Source organism: Pinus tabuliformis, chromosome 5_1, assembly GCF_031772625.1.
Source record: "Pinus tabuliformis cultivar Carrire ecotype Pingquan chromosome 5_1, CPIR1, whole genome shotgun sequence".
In the NCBI taxonomy this organism is placed as follows: domain Eukaryota; kingdom Viridiplantae; phylum Streptophyta; class Pinopsida; order Pinales; family Pinaceae; genus Pinus; species Pinus tabuliformis.
The window spans coordinates 477,855,271-477,875,511 of record NC_142305.1 but is presented as its reverse complement, the minus strand read 5'-3'; the positions used below and the strand labels follow the sequence as shown (position 1 = coordinate 477,875,511).

Below are 20,241 nucleotides of genomic sequence, written 5' to 3'. Positions count from 1 at the left end.
GATGAGGTACTAGAAAATGTGGGGGGGCAGGAAGCCTACTCGTTCACGGATGGGTTCTCAAGATACCACCAAATCAAGATCGCACCAGAAGATAGGAGTAAAATAACGTTCGCCACTGAATGGGGTTGCTTTCAATACATGGTGATGCCCTTTGGTCTGAAGAACGTGCCGGCGATATTTTCACGAATAGTGGTAGCAGCATTCAAAGAATTTATACACAAGTTTTTAGAGGTCTATCTGGACAACTGGACCATGTTTGGACTAGTCAAGAAGCATGTAGTGAGCTTACGGTTAATGTTGGATACTTGTCGACGACACCAGATTGCACTGAATCTCAAGAAGTGTACTTTCCTTGTCCCGTTCGGGAACCTGTTGGGCCATGTGGTTTGTAAGCAAGGCTTGATGGTGGATTTGGAAAAGATCATTGTCATACTCAATTTGCAAGTTCCACGGAGTGTCAAACAATTACGTGACACTCTAGGTCACACAGGCTACTATTAGAAGTTCATCAAAAGTTACACCCGAATCACAGCTCTGATGGAACAATTACTGAAGAAGGATGCTACTTATTGCTGGAATGAGGAATGCAACAAAAGCTTGGAGATGCTTAAGGAAAAGATGGCTTCAGCCCCCATATTAGTCTTTCTGAAATGGGACGTTGAGTTTCATGTGCATGTTGACGCGTCATGTATCACGCTAGGGGCGGTACTTACTCAACCAGGAGCAGAGGGACTGGACCATCCGATTGCATTCGCAAGTCGTCGGTTGTCAAAAGCTGAAAAGAATTACTCCACCACTGAGCACGAGGGATTAGTGATGGTATATGTGCTTCAAAAATTCTGCCATTATCTGTTGGGAGGTCACTTTAAGATGTATACCAATCACTCGACGTTAAAATACCTAGTGAATAAGCCTGTGTTGGGGGGGCGTATCTGTCAATGGTTGTTGTTATTCCAGGAGTATGACTTTGAGGTTGTCGTCAAGCCGGGACGTCTAAATGTAGGCCCAGATCACCTGTCCTGAATTGAGACCAGTGAAGAACCCACAAATCTAGAAGACGGACTTCCGGATGCTCAGCTATATGTGGTGCGCGTAGTGGATGGTCATTTTGAAGATATAATCCATTTCTTAACTACAGGGACCGCGCCACAGGGATACTCCGTTCAGCAGAAGAAGGAATTGGTGATACGCGTAGCAGACTTCACCGTGATTGTAGGACATCTCTACAAAATGGGCAACGATGAGATCTTGCATCGGTATGTCCTGGAGTTCGAGCGAGGACAAATCCTGGCCGAAGCCCATGGGGGGTTGCTGGCGGACACTATGCGGGTCGTGCCACAGCCTAGAAGATACTTCGCGCAGGATTATGGTGGCCCACTCTGCATCAGGATTCGAAAGCCCACTGCCGAGCCTGCGACGTCTGTCAACGAATGGGGAAACCATCGCGGAGAGATGAAATGCCGCTCCAACCACAGATGACGCTACAACCCTTTGAGAAATGGGCAATCGACTTCGTAGGACCTATTGAGCCGCGAGGAAAAACGGGCGCGCGCTATATCATCACCGCAACAGATTATTTAACCCGATGGGCCGAGGCACAGCCGGTTAAGGACTGCACGACTGCAACAGCTGCAAAGTTTTTGTTCGAAAATGTACTCACAAGGTTTGGATGTCCCAAAATTCTCATGAGTGATCGGGGAATGCATTTCCTAAATGAAACAATTAGCACGCTCACAGAGGAATTCCAAATTTATCACCAATAGAGTACGCCATACCACCTGCAAGCAAATGGGACTGTGGAAGTATTCAACAAAATTTTGGAGACCGCACTAACCAAGGTCTGTAATGCACAGCACAATGATTGGGACTTGTGCATCCCTGCTATGCTATGGGCATACCAAACTACGTGCATGAAGTTGATGGGCCAGACACCATTTAGTTAGTCTATGGCAAAGAGGTCGTTATGCCTATGGAATATATTGTGCCTAGTCTGCAGATCGCGACAATCACAGGTATGGCAGACCGCGGGGCTTTGAAGGAACGGCTCGCGTAGCTAGAGGAACTAGAAGAGGAACGGTTTTTGGCTGGGTTCCATCAACAATTACCGAAACAGTGAGAGAAAGCATGGCATGATCACCATATAAAAGTGCGCACGTTCAAGTACAACGATTTAGTGCTGCTATACGATAGTAAATTTGAAAAATTCCCTGACAAACTCCAAATGCATTGGTTGGGACCCTATGTGGTCAAGGAAGTTATCGATGGGGGCGTGGTTCAGCTGGCTAAACTTAATGGAGACCCCTTCCTGGGCCGAGTGAATGGCAGTCGCCTGAAGCTCTACCGGGTGGGTTGGCCGCCTGACTAACTGTTCGAGGAATAGTCTCACCACTCCAACCAGTTGAAAGAGAGCGCGGGACGGTAAAGTAGTCTTGAGGAAGACAGGAGTACTAGGCCACGCATTAAGCTAGATCAGTGATAAGTTCGTGGTCGTACGATCAAAAGTGCTCCACTGCGTGGCTACGAAGAAAGGTGACCGTTTCTGTCACTATTCATGACATGATGTCTGCATTATGGCCAAAGGGAGCAGGCAGCAGGAAATTAAGAATGGAAGTACGAGTCAGATATGGCATGAGCCGCCACAGATTTTACACGAAGATGCTAGGATAGGTGGGAATCAGTGAATTTGAAATTTGCATGGCTTATAAATCACCGAGGGGCATCCACTAGGTGACATACACTCCTGGAAAACATACATTGGGTATCGATATGGGGTTGTTCATTCTCTCTACACAAGGAGTATGCCCGAGGGTGGTGATATGGTTGCTAAAGAAGCAGGACTCTCTAAGGGGTATGGTGGTGACAGCTATGGGCGTCCCGCAGATGGCAGCATCAATGGTGGGGGATGTACCGGAAAAAGGGAGACACGAAGCAGAATTGGTCCGGATGCCGTCGCTCTGCCCGGGGGTTGGTCGACGAACTACAACAGAAAAGCGAAAGGATCGACAGACGAAGACCACAGGTAGATATGCAGATAATAAGTCGGCTCTGCTGTCTCTTCAAAATTGGGATCTTACAGACAGCAGCAAGGGTCTTGCAAAATTGCAACACAGGCTGCAACAGACAGTGCTAAGAGAAGATACGAAGGTCAGAAGTGACTGCGGTGGTACCAAGGGGTCCCATAGGTGGCTTCCCCACTCACACTAAAATCCTATCAGGGCGTGTTCTATGTTAACCAAGTAGAGCAAAATGAGCATTATCAGTTACAGGAAGTGGGAGAAACAGCGAAGCCAGAGCCAGACGAAGCATTGCAGGAGACAACAAAGGAGCAGTAGGACGACGAGCGTCACTCAAAGGGAGGCGAATCACAAAGCCAAGGCAGAGCGTCTCACTGCACTGGCGAGTGACTCGGGACAAGTCACGATGATTGTGTTGATGATTGTGTTGGGGGACTGTTAGGTAGCGGAGGTCCTGCGTAACGGTTTTGGGACAGAAAGCCTAGAAATTAGGAGTAAATTATTGTAAAAACTCCGAAGTATGCGGAGCATGAAATGTAAAAGGTTGAGTCAAAGGGTTGTCTGCCCAAGAAATAATGTAAACTAATAGGGAGTAAGTCGGTTCGCGGACCATAGATAGGTATAAATAGAGCGCGGCTCTATGGGGGGAAATGCAGTTCTTGGTTGAGCATGATTTTGAAGATCGGATATGTAATGGGAGTCTAAGAAGGGGAGTTTAAAAAGCATCTATAAGTCCAAGTCAGGGGTTTCAGTAGAGGATATAGGCTTTGCAACTGTGTCCGTAGAGGTCTAGAAGAGTCTGCAGCTCTGTGCGCAGACCACTGCAACTCTGTGTGCAGGACTGATTTGGATGTAAGGGTGACAAGTGGGAATAAAGATAAGTTTTTTCTGAATTCTGTGTTAATCCTGAACTATCACAACTCTGTTTTTTATGGTTACTGAAACTGTTTTGATCTACGCGCATATGCTTATTGAGTACTTGTGAATCGGGTTTAATCTTAATATGCGAACTAAATGAAAGTAATAAATGTTTGTTTAAATACCTCTCTAAGTAGATCTCGGTTATAATATTTAATCAAATAAATTAGATCTGTAATCAGCGCGGTAAGAAAAAGATAATATTATTTGGATCTGCGTGGATCTAGGATAGTGCGAGGCTGCAAGACGGCACGCGAACCTCTCAGACCACATCTAGACATCCCAAGGGTGTGGAAACCTGGTTCCAGCACCCTCCCCTACTAGCTCAAGTGAGACCTCAGTCCGTGCTTTGCAGGCTATTGCCGAAAGGGCTGGTAGCTGCGAGATTTGCTTGGCTAAATAATTCTTCCGAACCTAGGTTAGGCCCATATAAGCCAAAAAAAATCGTTCAAATTGCATTACTAGTGGACGAGCGGTGGGAATGTCAGGAAAATGTGGGCCGGTTTCAGGCAGAGACATGATTGGTGTCTCTTCTGGTTGGATTATGTGACACACAGAGAAACATGAATTTTCTGTTAGCCTTCCTTCTTGCAGTATCTGAATTAATACTGCATTGCATTTTAAGTGTAAAGGCACTTCCTGGCTTTGTCAAATAAAAAAATAATGATGAACTTAATGTTTTAATTTTAATTTAAAATATTTAAATGTTAAATATATTATTAATTTTAAAAAGATATCAAAATATATATATATATATATATATATATATATATATATATATATATATATATATAAATTAAATAAAGACATTGTTATTTTAACATTATTTATAAATGAAAACAAGATAAGAAGTCCAAAAATTAGATATTAAAAATAAATTGTGTAGTTATTAATAACTTTTTTATAATCAGTAAAAATAATTTGTATAATTATTAATATTTTTAATAACTAGTAAATAAATAAATGAAGACAAATAATTATTTTAACACTATTTATAAATGAAAACTACATAAGAAGTCTAAGAATTAGACATTAAAAGTAACTTGTGTAATTGTTTAATAACCTTTTTATAATGAGTATTAGGTACGAATTTAATGTTTTAGTTTTAATTTAAAATATTTGTCTCTTTTCTTAATGCTAAATATATTATTAATTTTAAAAAGATATCAACATACACAACAAATAGATGAAGACAAATAATTATTTTAACACTATTTATAAATGAGAATTAGACATTAAAAATAACTTCTGTAATGATTTAATAACTTTTTACAATGACTACTATAATCTTTTTATAAGATTTATAATTATCTAATTACTTGAATGAAAAAATAATATAAAATTACAGTAAATAATGAGTTTTATAATCTTTTATTGGATTTAGTAATGAGCTTTATAACTATTTTATACCCTAGCAAGAAACACATATACATACATGTAAATACATATGAATATTACTTTTAAATATGGAATGTAAATACACAAATATTACTTTTAAATATGGAAATGGAGGTGTCATCATATGGCTTTTTTTTAACCCTTTTATTTCTAATTAAGATTAACCTTAATCATTGTAACCATTTTCCTAAACAATTTCAACATTTATCTATTCAATAGACAACTTGATTAACAATTAAAGCTCTAGACTAATCACTTTTACCATGAAATTTTAATAATATCTAATCTAAATGTTATACTATGTAATTTTAATTCTACAAATTTATTGCAAGAATATTCTATTAATTGTAATCATAATTTTATAAATTTATTACATAAATATTCTATTCATTGTTATAGAGTAATCTCATATATTTGATATATATAGTGATTGTTGTACATTTTTGTGAATTTTATTATAAATGCCAATCAATCAAGAGATAGTTACACCAAAAATTATTGAAGATGGTCTTTTATGGTGTACATTAAATATTGTTTTGGATTTTAATGGTTAGAACACTATAATCATAATTTTATAAATTTATTGCAAGAATATTCTATTACTTGTAATCATAATTTTATAAATTTATTGCAAGAATATTCTATTACTTGTAATCATAAGTTTATAAATTTATTGTATAAATATTCTATTCATTATTATAGAGTAATATGACATGTTTGATATTTTCAAAAGTGAAAATTATTTATTATAAATAGTGTTTTTTTTTTAAATAATAATAATAATTTCAATATAAATGTTAATCAATCAAGAGAGTTACACCAAATATAGAAATGAAAATTTCAATCATATTATTTTACATTTATACCTTTATTCCAAAAAAATAATTGCAATCATTTACTATATTTTTACACCTTAAGGCATTTCTCTCTGAAATCATTTCCTCTCTCTACCCACTTGTCATCTTGTGTGCCACAAAATTATATGTTAGACAATTGCAAAAATTTAAACTGTTTGATCAAAGTGGTTACAAATGCCATAAAATTATATGTTAGATAATTGCAAAAGTTTCAACCGTTTGATCAAAGTGGTTACAAATTCGTTGCAAAAACGGTTTGCCGACTTCTTTGTGAAACTCTATGTTCTTTCATTCTTCTGGGTTGGGTTTTGGATCCCTTTGCGTTAACTAGTCATCTTGATTCTGGGTCGACTTATGACGTTTGGATATTTGCAGAGTGATATTTAGGATGATATGAACTGATGCATGAAGAAATCGACTTTGCGGTCCTCTCTAAGCAGCTCCTGTCGTACAGTTCAGTCGAAACGCACGAAAGCCAATGTACGTGCTAAGAAGGGTAGCGCGACAGAGTGATATTTGGATATTTGCATAGTGATATTGAGGATGATATGAATCAATGCATGAAGAAATCGACTTCGTGGTCCTCTCTAAGCAGCTCCTGCCGTACAGTTCAGTCGAAACCCGCGAAAGCCAATGTACGTGCTAAGAAGGGTAGCGCGACAGATCCACAAAGTATTGCTGCTAGGGTAAATCAACCTGCGAGGTTTGAGAAGCTAATATCGTATAGATAAGGGCTGGAACGCAGAACCCTATTAGATTTGGAAATCTTACAATCTTCTTTCGAGGGCTCAAGGGCTTTGTAAATTTCATGACTTCGAGGTAGAGAATCTCCTTGGTAATACCCACCAATTAATTAGTTATAGATATTGCTATATGTGAGTTCGAGAAGGATTAAAAATCATGGAGTTTTTCCTATAAGCTTTTTAAATCTTTCGGAGCAGTTGATAGATTATGGGTTAATATAGATCTAACTGTAAAGAACTTATGTTTAGTTCAGAAGGTATGGCCTTGTTGTTCTCTTGCATACCTTTATCTGCTTAGTCTTCAAGTTTTTCTTTGCATGTGTGCCTAATCTCATCGATTCATGTCATTATATTTGTCCTCATTCCAGCATCGAAGGGAGCGTATTAGTGAAAGACTTAAGAATTTGCAGGATCTTATACCAAATGGATCTAAGGTATGCTACTGAAACAATGTCATAGGATTTGCAACATTAATATAACATTGTGATGTTGTTAAGAAACGTTTACTACTCATGAACGTGAAACCTCCATTTAATGGGTACCAAGGATACCTCATAATATTCATTAACTGTATCTACATCTATCTGATACATTATATCACATGTTTGCAATAACTGTATCTACATCTATCTAATACATTACCATCTTACGATATTTATGCAATAAGTTAAATTTCATTTTACTTTAAAAGCGTAATTTTTAGACAGCAAATTAGCATTGAAATAGAAACTATATAAGATCTGATGTGATATTACTACATAGATGCCCGGATCACATGTCCTGGAATTTAAACTAAACTTAATACTACTTACTTGTGCTAAACCTCCATTAACAACAAATAGTGCACCTTGTTCTGTATGCGACCTATGGATTACACTGTCGAATATTTGCAACAAAACTTCTTTCGATTAATGACCATCTTGAAAATGCATATTCAAAATTCAAAAATACAGCCTCCGCACTGCAACACAAAAAATATAACTTGACATCAACATTCTCTTGACGAGCACAAAACAACACATGTCCTTTGGTAAATTAAGGACTTCAAATCACTGTTACCTTCAAGTAGAGACGTTGATCTTCAAGTAGAGATCACAGCACGGAAAATGTCGTTTAAAGGCATGGTGGAAACCAGCGAAGCCCATAGCAGTTCCAGTGCCTGATAAATACAAATTTATTATGGTCTTCCCGTTAACAGCATAGTTATGAACACAAACTATAACAGGTATAGTATCTCCTTACCTCATCGGGACACACACTCGCGTTTCTCTCCACCAAATCCGACAAATCTTTGACATTGATCTTATTGAGCAAGTTAAGGCTGGTGATGATTGATGAGGGAGGTATCTGTAAGTCATCGATGATTATGAAGGTAACTGTCTCCTTTACATATCCTCCGTCGCCGCCTCCACTTCCACTTGCTCCTACAACATTAGTTCTATCTCCCAGGGAAGGGTTCCGCAATTTCACCTGATAGCTCGTATTATTGCTGCAGGAACACCTGCCGCCTATCTGACTGGTCATATGGTGGGTACCGCCATTTTGCAGGTACCTGCAAACGTAATAGACTGTGGGTGTGGGTGCCGTGTCTGCCGACTGTATTCGAAGGATTTTGTTGGAAAGGTTAGGTATAACCTTAGGCTCTAGTAAGTCAGATTTCTCGGAAATCATAAATATAGTCTGCAGCGTATCTACACTATTGTAAAAATTAGTGAGGCAATTGAATCTCTTTGCTTGTTTCAACGCTGAAAGCAATTTGAGAACAGAACCCGTTTGTAACGTGAGAAAGTTGAAGAGAAGATCGACAAAATCCTTTCTTGCCTCTGCATACAATATCTTCCGACTTTTCTTGTTCACCAGCAGCCTTAAACTCATGCAACTAGCAATTCCACTTGCCATCTTGATCACTTCAAAACTGCAAAGGAAAAGCTAATAACAGAGTCGAACTATAACGTCAACAGTACGAAATAATTGTTGTTGTCGATTTAAAGAAGGTGGTGGCATACCACCCAGGATATTTTAGTCGAGCATCAATGTAGTTTGTGAATGATGTGAACAGCCATCAACCGTCATATTTCGTTTAATCCATACCAGCAAAGCAAGTCAAATTGAAAAAATGGTCAAATGTTACGCTGATTAATATATATATTTGAATTAAAAAAAAAGACACCAATAATAATAAATCTTATAAAATTCGCGTGATCAGGTTATGACGGATGACGTGCCAAGTGGCGAGTATTTGCATGGGTGTGCTAAAATCATCCATAACCTATATCAAAATTATGAATAACTGAATAACAAGGCATGTAATCTATCCAATTTAATCACATCATCGATTTTTACATTGTGCAGGTTATGTGTGCGAAATGATGTAATGTGTGGGAAATGATGTAGGCATAGGTGTCATGGTTGTCACTCTCGATCAAATATGAGGTAATTTTAGTAGTAATTATCAATTTCTGATATTTTTCTTTGTGCTATATCCTTAGATGCTCGATCAAATATGAGGTAATTTTAGTAGTAATTATCAATTTCTGATATTTTTCTTTGTGCTATATCCTTAGATGCGTTGCGCCAGAGATTGGTTGACCATGAATCTCCAAGAACGGTTGGCCGCATGATAGTTTTCACAATGTTCACGGCCACAACAACTCAGAACATATATGTGCCTATCACGAGGGAGAACTTCAGTACCAGAGATTTGGCCGCTAGGAATGCCATTGGACCGCCTCTCGCTGCAACCATTTTCTATATCAAACATGAAAATGAGAACAATGGCGATGGTGATAATGAATCTCCCAGAACTGATCGAAATGAGAAAGCACCACATGGTAAGATTCACTATGCACTTCCAAAACCCAAATCCTTTTCAATTTAATCCAACCCCAGGAATTTTGGCCCACATGTGTGCCTAGCTCACTGGAGAAGAAACATGGATGATGTTAAAAATGACTCAGCCATAGGTACCATTCGAATTTGAATTACATATTACAAGCGTGAAGATAATGATTCTTCCGCAAGTAGCACTGAACAGATATCTTGCAAGCAAGAAGATGATGATTCACCAGGTAAGCAGAGTGATGATGAATCAACCACTCCATGAACATTACGTTTTTCCCTCTCAGAATCAAACAAAAAAAATTGTCATAGTTTCTTTATATGATTATTACATAATATCAAACAAAAAAAATTGTCATAGTTTCTTTATATGATTATTACATAATATCCTATAGACTTTGCATCAGGTAGAGCAGGGGAAGCAGCACGTAGCTTGTACCAGAGTAATAGTATATTGTTGAACACTTATTTTCTTTTCATGAAGTAGAGATGTGTTGTGTTGAGACGGGCATCTTGAATAGGCTATTTCCTGATCATTGTGTGTAATCCTAATGTCGATAGATATGTCTACTAAGTGGTTCCAGTTAATGAGGCATTGATTTGAGCGTTCAATATATTTTTATCCTTTATCAAATTACTTTTTGTTGTATTTGCATCAGATAGATGTGTCTACTAAATGGTTCTGGTCAATGAGGTCATTATGAATAACAAGGCAAGTAATCTATCCAATTTAATCACATAATCGATTTTTACATTGTGCAGGTTATGTGTGGGAAATGATGTAGACATAGGTGTCATGGTTATCACTCTTGATAAAATATGAGGTAATCTTAGTAGTAATTATCAATTTCTGATATGTTTCTTTGTGCTATATCCTTAGATGTGTCGTGCCAGAGATTGGTTGACCATGGACCTCCAAGAACGGTTGGCTGCACGATAGTTTTCACAATGTTCACGGCCACAACAACTCAGAACTTGTATGTGCCTATAATGAGGGAGAACTTCAGTACCAGAGATTTGGCCGCTAGGAATGCCATTGGACCGCTCTCGCTGCAACCATTTTCTATATCAAACATGAAAATGAGAACAATGGCGATATATAGTTGAAAACTTATTTTCTTTTCATGAAGTAGAGATGTGTTGTGCTGAGACAAGCATCTTGAATAGGCTATTTCTTGATCATTATGTGTAATCCTAATGTCGATAGATATGTCTACTAAGTGGTTCCAGTTAATGAGGCATTGATTTGAGCGTTCAATATATTTTTATCCTTTATCAAAGTATTTTTTTGTTGTATTTGTGTTAGATAGATGTGTGTACTAAATGGTTCTGGTCAATGAGGTCATTGAGTTAAGCTTTCAATATAATTTTTTTCCTTTAGAAAAGTTTTTTCTAAAACTTTTTTATAAACTTGTTGAATTTGGACATATGTTCTATTGTCTTTTGGTTGCAGTGTATAAATTGTCAGTGCATTCTTGCCAAGACACTGTAACAAATTATGTTTTAGCTCCAGAGTTTTTTCCCTCTATTAATCAAACAAAAAAATGTGATAGTTTCTTTGTATGATAATTACATAATATCCTACAGACTCTGCGTCAGGTAGAGCAGGGGAAGGAACACGTAGTTTGTAGCAGAGTAATAGTATATTGTTGAACACTTATTTTCTTTTCATTAAGTAGAGATGTGTTGTGCTCAAACGAGCATCTTGAATAGGCAATTTCTTGATCATTATGTGTAATCCTAATGTCGATAGATATGTCTACTAAAAAGTTCTAGTTAATGGGGCATTGATTTGAGCATTCAATATATTTTTATCATTTATCAAATTATATTTTTGCTCTATCCGCGTTAGATAGATGTGTCCACCAAATGGTTCCAGTCATTGTCATTGAGTTGAGCTTTCAATATAATTTTTTCCCTTTGTCAAATTTTTTTTCTGAAACTTTTTTATAAAGTTATTGAATTTGGACATATGTTATATTGTCTTATGGTTGCAATGTATAAACTATCAGTGCATTTTTGCCAAGACACTGTGACAAATTATGTTTTAGCTCCAGAGTTTTTCCCTCTCACAATCAAACAAAAAAACATGTGATAGTTTCTTTGTATGATTATTACACAATATCCTACTCTGTGTTAGGTAGAGCAGGGGAAGCAGCACGTAGCTTGTACCAGAGTAATAGTATATTGTTGAACACTTATTTTCTTTTCATGAAGTAGAGATGTGTTGTGCTCATATGGGCATTTTGAACGGTTTTTTTTTATCGTTGTGTGTAATCCTAGTGTCTATAGATATGTCTACTAAGTGGTTCCACCTGTGACAAATTATGTTTTAGCTCCAGAGTTTTTCCCTCTCACAATCAAACAAAAAAACATGTGATAGTTTCTTTGTATGATTATTACATAATATCCTACTCTGCGTCAGGTAGAGCAGGGGAAGCAACACGTAGCTGGTACCAGAGTAATAGTATATTGTTGAACACTTATTTTCTTTTTATGAAGTAGAGATGCGTTGTGCTCATATGGGCATCTTGAACAAGTTATTTTTTTATCATTGTGTGTAATCCTAGTGTCAATAGATATGTCTACTAAGTGGTTCCACTTAATGGGGCATTGAATTGAGCATTCAATATATTTTTGTTCTTTATGAAAGTATTTTTTTGTTGTATTTGCGTTCTTCAATTTATGCCTTACGGCGTTTCCTTTGCAACATCTCGTGCAAATGCTAGTTACTTTTATGTTGAGATTTTAATAATATCTAATCTAAATGTTATACTATGTCTCAATTTTTGTTTAATATTTTTAAAGATTTTGAAAAATTACAAGTATTGTGTCATAGTTTCGTTAGAAGAAATATAATGAATAGTCAAATATAATATGATTATGTAAATCTTATCAAAAGACAATTACTTATATTAAAAAAAATGAATTATATAAAGAGCAAGTTCATATGAATAATCATCAATTAAATTAGTAAACAAAATGCCATTAAAACTAGAAGATAAAGAGAAATCACTTACATTATGCCAATTTGAGAAATTTTTTAAGCTTTCCAACATAGATTACCCCTTAATATTTGAAAATGGCATTTTATGGTGTACAATGAATGTTGTTTTGGATTTTAATGGTTAGAACATTGTAATCATAATTCTATAAATTTATTGCAAGAATATCTATTAATTGGAATCATAATTTTATAAATGTATTGCATAAATATGCTGCTCATTATTATAGCGTAGTATGAGATGTTGGATATTTTGGAAAGTGAAATCACTTACTATATATAGTAATTGTTGTACCTTTTTATGAATTTCATTATAAATGTCAATCAATCAAGAGATAGTTACACCCAATATGGAAATGAAGATTCCTATCCATAAAGTGATAAAAAATAGAATGATACAAATGTTTGCGGGTTTGAATTGGGGTAAGAATGTAAATGGATCTAAATGAGAATCAAAATAGCTATATCAATTGCAAGAAATCTTGAATCCCAAATAAAGTTGGCATATTCAAATAGGGTGTGGATAAATTCTAATCATTCAAGTAGGAAAATACTTCAAACACAAGCCTTACCAATACAAATACATATGCATGTTTAACCAAGAGACCAAATGAGGGTCTTTTGGTCAATAATTGCTAAGGATAGAGATATTTGCTATCTCTACAGTGCAGTTTTTGGCAACTACATTAAATAACCGAAAAGAGTTTTTGGCAACTACACTAAATAACCAAAAAGAGAGAGTCTGATACTATGGATACTCTTGTCATGTCAATAATGCAATTTTTGAGACCTCTTTTTAAGTAAGACCCAAAATTCTACTTACACTTTTTGGCAACATGTGGTGACACTTTCACTGTTATCATGGAAGAGTAACAGTTTAATGCTACTCTTCCCTATACCACATACAGTGAAATTGCCAATTTAACACTCTTAAAAAAAAAAAAAAACAACAACAACAACCTATACCACATACAGTGAAATTGCTAATTTAACACTCTTAAAAAAATAAAAATAAACAAATTACTTACACATCTTAAAAATACCACTTTCCATATATTTAGGGTATATTTATGACCACGACACCAGTTAAAACACCAAGAATTATGTGTGAGATGTGACATCGCCTTGATGGTTAATTTTAAATCTCAATTGCTTAATAAATCAGGAGTTCGTAAATTATATCTAGGTAATCAAAATAAAAATTAATTTTGTTGCCGGACATTAATTCAGTTTCTTAAAAGCTTTTAAGAGATTTGACATTGCCTTGATTGTTAATTTTAAAGCTTAATAGCTTAAGAAATCTCAAAAGTTCCTAAATTACATCTAAGTAATCAAAATAACAATTAATTTTGTTGCCGGACATTAATTCAGTTTCATAAAAACTTTTATTATGCATAAGCATATGTCACTCCTTATGCAGTGACATAGATGATTCATTTTTTACATTATTAACCTTAGCTTGTTTCATAGATTTTTTTTGGCAAGACAACTTACGTCTGCTGCAAAATCGGAAATGCTGTCTTAGCCTTGCCCCTGGTGCTTGCGGCTGGGGTTAGAATTTCAAAATAGAACTAAGCATCAAATGTGACGGTTTTCAAAAACAAAAACAATGAAATTAGATTTCAGAAACATAATATTGATTCTACGGTACGCGGATGTTATCTCGGATGGTTAAGAAGGTTCATTAATAACGGTTGATAAAGGATACATTGCATTCTATTACATGACGCAACCATGATGTAATAATATTGATATATTTAAGCTTGTCGTATCTTTTTAAAAAAAATTATTGATTCTATATGCAACATTGAAAAGAGATTATATCGGAGAAAAAGGTATGAAATGGTCACCCGAATAATTTATTTCATATATGACTGTAATGTTATGCATCTCTGATTTTAAGCATGAATTCTTCATTTTGGTTTACGTACTAATTTGATATGCATATACGTTCTATTTTAGAACTTCGAAATCAGATGGACTAAAACACATATTTTAAATAATTGAATTACTCAAAATGTAAGCTTATTATTTTGATTTTATAATCTATTGGATGTAAATATTATCAAATAAAAAAGTGTAGTCAATTTATAGATGAAATAATATTTTTAAGTGGAATTCATTAAAATATGGCAACATAATTTCAAGATTTTTTGTTATTTAAAATATATTTTTGAATGCATAAATAGATTCAGTGCCCTTGAAAACCATAGAGGCACGAATCATGCATATTAAACAATTTAAACTCAAATTTTGATTAAAATTAACGAGCAAAATAGTCTTAGAAAAAATCAATTCGTCTATAAATTAGACTACAACATTAAAAATAACTATAATAATAATAAGAAATTAATAAATATAATAGCAACAATTAAATTAATAGTCATTTAGTAAATTATATTAATAATCATTTAATAAATAGTAATGAAGTAAATATGAAATAAACATTTAATAAAAATCAAACAACAATTTAAGTGTGATTGATATGAAATTCATCTTTAAACACTCCACCAGAATACAGTGATTAAATACTCGCCTTAGATTAATAAACTCAAGAGAATGATATTACAAAGCCAAGGGATTAATAAACCCAAGGGATTGGAGTACACGATTTGATCTTCCAACAAGTTGAGGGAGATCTTAACACAAAAAATGATATAATTTGTTTGCACCATAGAGAAGAGGTAGGAAAATACATTTCTTTTTTTTTTTTTTTTCAGAAAGAAAATCACGATGTAAATTATATTAAGAAAATATAATAAGCTGTAACATGGGGGCCATAAACAGAGCAGCCAAAAATATTGTTCCTGATGACAAAGAAGGCGCTGCCTTTGAGCCTAAAATGAAAAGGAAACTGAAACCAAAAGCGGTCACAGATCATAAACAAAATCACACTGTCCTTTCAGGATTATACCAAAAAGAAGAGATCCACATAGCTATGAGCGGGACCGGAATAGAAGAAAAAACATATCAGTCCGAAGCGACCAGTGCAGTTGTGTAGACCAGCACCGAATCAATAGGAGCGTTAGAGTCCTGGAAAATACGTGCATTTCTCCACTTCCAGAGAAACCAGCAGGTGAGGATAAAAATCGATCTCCAAGCTGGAACCTGATCACTCCACCACTTGAAAGCATCCTGTACAGAGGAGAAAAATTGATGAGGAAAACCATAAGATAATGAAAGTTCATACCATATTTTGGCCGATGCCGAACATTGAAAAAACATATGGATGTTTGTTTCCGGCGCTTGACAGCACATAACACATCTACCAGGACCCGACCAGCCTTTTCTTTGCAGAACCTCCCATGAAAGGTTCCTATTGGAATAAACCAACCAGGAAAATAATATAGCCTTGAGCGGGCATGAAGATTTCCAGAACTTCAAAGGAAACAAAGGCATAGGGAGCGGCTGTAGAGTCAACGAAGCGGCAGCATATAGATCTTTGACAGAGACTGGCAGAGAGGATCTCGACTTCGACCATACCAAAACATCATTGGTCCCAGATTGTTTAATTCCTTTTCCATCGAAACTCATTACCGCCGATACCCATAGCTGACACAGAGAAGGAGGCAGATTAAGATCATCAGCAGTCTTCCAAATAGGCGTCGATGAGGACCATGCATGAATGAGCTTGTTCCATGTAAATAGACCCCGAGAGTGCAGGAAGGAAATGAGGTCAGGAGAGAGGGAATCTTCCAATCCGTGTACAGTCGGTTCTAGGCCGATAAGAATATTGGAGCCTGTGTTAAAGCGCCATCGAAGGAAATCAAAAAAGAGCAGCTGAATCTTTCTGAATCCAAGCCATATAGCAGAACCTCCTGTTGAGCCGAGAGACTTCTTCCGATACCAGTATACCAGAGGCTTACCTTTCAGGTATTTTTGGTTGATGATGGAGCTCCATTTTCCCTTACCGAAGATACCTCGTTGCAGAGAATTGCACAGGAGAGCCTTACCGAAAGATCTCATATGAATCAGTCCCCATCCACCAGATCTCTTTGGTCTAGAGATTGTGTCCATCTTAACTAAGTGCATCTTGGAAAAATGAGATCTGCCGCCCCATAGAAAGTTAGCAGATAGAGAAACCATGTTGTTGATAATAGAAGAGGGAAGGGAGTAAAGGTGTGCCCAATACACCGCAAGCTGTGATAAAACTGATTGTACAAGGATGACTCTGCCACCTAAAGATAAAAACCGCAACTCCCACCGTGAGATTTTATTGTAATAGCGATCAATCAGCCATGTCCAGTCCAACCTTCGGTTCCCCTTTGGCTTGAGAAAAAACCCCAAATACTTGAAACCATCTTTGATTGGAGCGAGGTTGATACCAAAAAGGGTTGCAATCCACATAGCCAGTTCCTCATTAGTGTCATTATGATATAACAAAGATTTGGCTTTGTTAATGATCAGGCCCGATGCAGATTGAAACAATTGAAAAATTCCATAGAGGCATGACCAGCTCGATTTGCGAAGCATGGCAAATATAAGAATATCGTCAACAAACAAGTTATGAGACAAAGAGATATTCTTACATATCTTGATGGGGGCGCATCGTTTGTCTGCAACAGCTTTGTTTATCTGAGTGCTGAGAGCATTCATGACCAAGATAAAGAGAAGTGGAGAGAGCGGACAGCCTTGTCGAAGTCCTCTCTCCGCCTGAAAGAACGCTGAGGGGGATCCGTTTATGATGACAGAGTATTTAACATTCTCAACGCATGCCATCACCCAGTTTATTCCATGAGATCTCAAGCCAATTTTTGCAAGGAGGATACGAAGGAACCCCCAATCAACGCAGTCGTATGCCTTTTCTAAATCAATTTTAAGAATGGCAGCATCTGTGTTTTTCATTAAAACTGAGAATAAACATTCCTGTGTGGATGCGACAACATCAATAATGTTCCTGTCCTTTAAAAACGCATGCTGATCCCTGGTGATGAAGGAGTTTAGGATCGATTTCATTCTCTCAGCAATGATTTTGGATGTGATTTTGAACAGAATGTTACACAAAGCTATTGGCCTGAAATCCGCAAAAGTTTCAGGCAGGACCTTTTTAGGGATGAGCGCTATGAAAGTGGCTGTAAGAGCGCTATTCACATTCCCTGACATGCGAGAGGCATCAACCATCCCAAGCAGATCATCCTTGAATAATTCATAGAAATGTTGGAAAAATTCAATGGGCCATCCATCCGGCCCAGGACTTTTGTCCTTTTTAAATTTCTTGATGGCCTCCTGTAATTCCATTTCCGAAATGGGCTTAAAGAATTCCATATTTGCTGCTTCGTCAAACATGACAGGAACATGTTCAATCATTCGAAAGACATCATGAATCTGTATATCCCGCCGCTTGTATTGCTCCTGAAAATACCTAGTGGCTTCAGACGAGATTTCATGTTGAGAATGAAAGAAACCCCCTTTACCATCTTGAATCTTCCAGATCGAATTCGCCCTTCTTCTTGCATTTGCAAAATTGTGGAAAAATTTTGAATTTCGGTCGCCCTCCTTTAGCCAAACCGCCCTGCTTTTAAGTCTCCATGCAAATTCTTCCATTTGCAGCAGCCCTTGCTTCTTCTTCTCTAGGGATCTGAGATGGATTTTTTGTTCAAAAGACATACCGTCAGAAAGAATCTTAGCAGATAAGATACTTAGCTCCTTTTTTATATCCTCTAGCTCCTGTTTGTCCCGCTTCTTCTTATTGATAATCCAATCCTTTGCCACCACCCTCAAGGACTGTATATTTTCACGAAAAGTCGTGAAAGGAGCGTTTTCTGATCGCTTTAGTTCGTCCCATTTTTTAGTTATGAGATCATTGAAAGACTGGTCAGACAGATAGATTCTGTTGAACTTGAAGGAATAACCAAGTCTAGAGTCCGCTTGCCTCCAGCAAAGATGAATGGGACGGTGATCAGAAGTGGATTCGACTCCGGTGCACGCGAGTGGCATTCCCCATGCCTCAATAACACTGGCATTAATAATAAACCGATCGAGCCTTTTTGCGATATAAGCCGCGCCAGTCCTGCTATTGTCCCAAGTTGGAGACATCTTTTGGGGAATAACATCGATCAAATTTCTGTTTAGAAACTCCATGCGTAATCTATCTGCCATAGTGTCATGATTCCTGCGCAGGCCCCAACATTCATTAGAATTTAAGGTAATATTAAAATCCCCTATCAACAAGGATTCAATGTCAAGAATGTTTGATGCAAATAACAAATCCCAAAAAGAGGATTTGTTCCTGAAAGGCGCATATATGTTTAGAATATGTAAAATCTTTGATCGACCTCTGACCGAAGCTGAGATAAGAATTCCTGCACAACATTTATAAGCTCTTGCTTTTACCCATGACGGATCCCATAGGACTGCCAGACCCCCCGATAACCCATCAGCATCTGATGCAACCATGTACCAAGTCGGGAACATTCTTCTGAAGAAAGCTAAGGCAGCCTTACTAGAGTGCATTGTTTCCTGGATGAATATGATGTGAGACTGTGCTGTTTGAAAAATCTCTTTGAGCGCCAAGAATTTTGGGGATGCGCCCAACCCCCTGATATTCATAGAGGTTAAGAAGGTCATGTTGATGGCTGACCAGCCATACATGCTCTAAGAGGCTGGGGGGCAGATGATTCAGTAATTGGAACTTCAACCAAAGAGAGATTTGTAATACCACAATCTGTAACGATTGTTCTGCCCCTAAAATGACGGGATCCTCCTCTATGTTTTTTCCGGACAGTGATATTCTTTGCAGAATTAGGGCTGATGGAGGGAAAAGAGGGTTTATGTATGGTTAAAGGTTCAAGAATAGAGGGGTTTCTCTGGAGAAGGATTTCGATATCACTGTCAATTTTATTCACCGGGGAATCTGTTGGTGAGTTGAAAGGGGTAGGTGAAGGCATGGGATCCTTACCTCTGCGCTGGCCAGCAGGAGGGGTGACCGATGAGGGCGTCGTTGAACTTAGCAGAATGGGGTGGGTCCCAACCACAAAATCACCTTGCTTCATGGGAGATGGGGAGGGTACCGGGACATCATCTTTAGGCTCAGGAATAGGAGGACAGTCAATGACCGGGGAAAGAGGCTCGTCCGTTTGATCATAAGAAAAGAACTGAGAATGGCAGGAGGCCTTATCCTGATTATGAGACTGCTTGTGAATGATTCCTGTGTCTTCCGACAAGGATTCCGCAGCAGACGATCTTCCCCTGTAGATAGGACGACGCTTTACTTTCCGATTAAAACGCATCCTGCAATTTTTAATGAGGTGGCCAGTTCGATGACAGAGAGAGCATCGAAAAGGGATGCCCCAGAAGTCGAGTCTTTGACATATGGTGGTTCCTTCCCACGAGATCTCAATGTGCTCCGGGTAACCACCTTTGAAAGGCTTTTCTATCAGTATCCAAGCTATCCTTTTATCTTTCTCCCCCCTGACCCATGGATCAACATAAATAGCTTTGCCCACAGCATTACCAATATCCATAAGGGT

General features: G+C 37.2%; 1 protein-coding gene across 1 annotated transcript; it reads right to left on the bottom strand.

The window, feature by feature from the left end:
* Positions 1-8,011: 8,011 nt before the first annotated feature.
* Positions 8,012-8,829, bottom strand: LOC149165576 (uncharacterized). The gene is made up of 2 exons (XM_089429866.1): positions 8,173-8,829; positions 8,012-8,089 (listed from the first exon to the last, which is right to left on the bottom strand). The coding sequence occupies exons 1-2, from the start codon at positions 8,827-8,829 to the stop codon at positions 8,012-8,014; spliced, it is 735 nt and encodes a 244-aa protein (XP_089285992.1).
* Positions 8,830-20,241: the final 11,412 nt, after the last annotated feature.

Bases quoted from the DNA above. Each gene is read 5' to 3' on its own strand.
- LOC149165576 (XM_089429866.1), bottom strand. From the start codon at position 8,829: ATGGCAAGTGGAATTGCTAGTTGCATGAGTTTAAGGCTGCTGGTGAAC. The intron at 8,090-8,172 runs GTAAGGAGATAC...TGTATTTATCAG, and splicing joins CGAGTGTGTGTCCCGATGAG to GCACTGGAACTGCTATGGGC.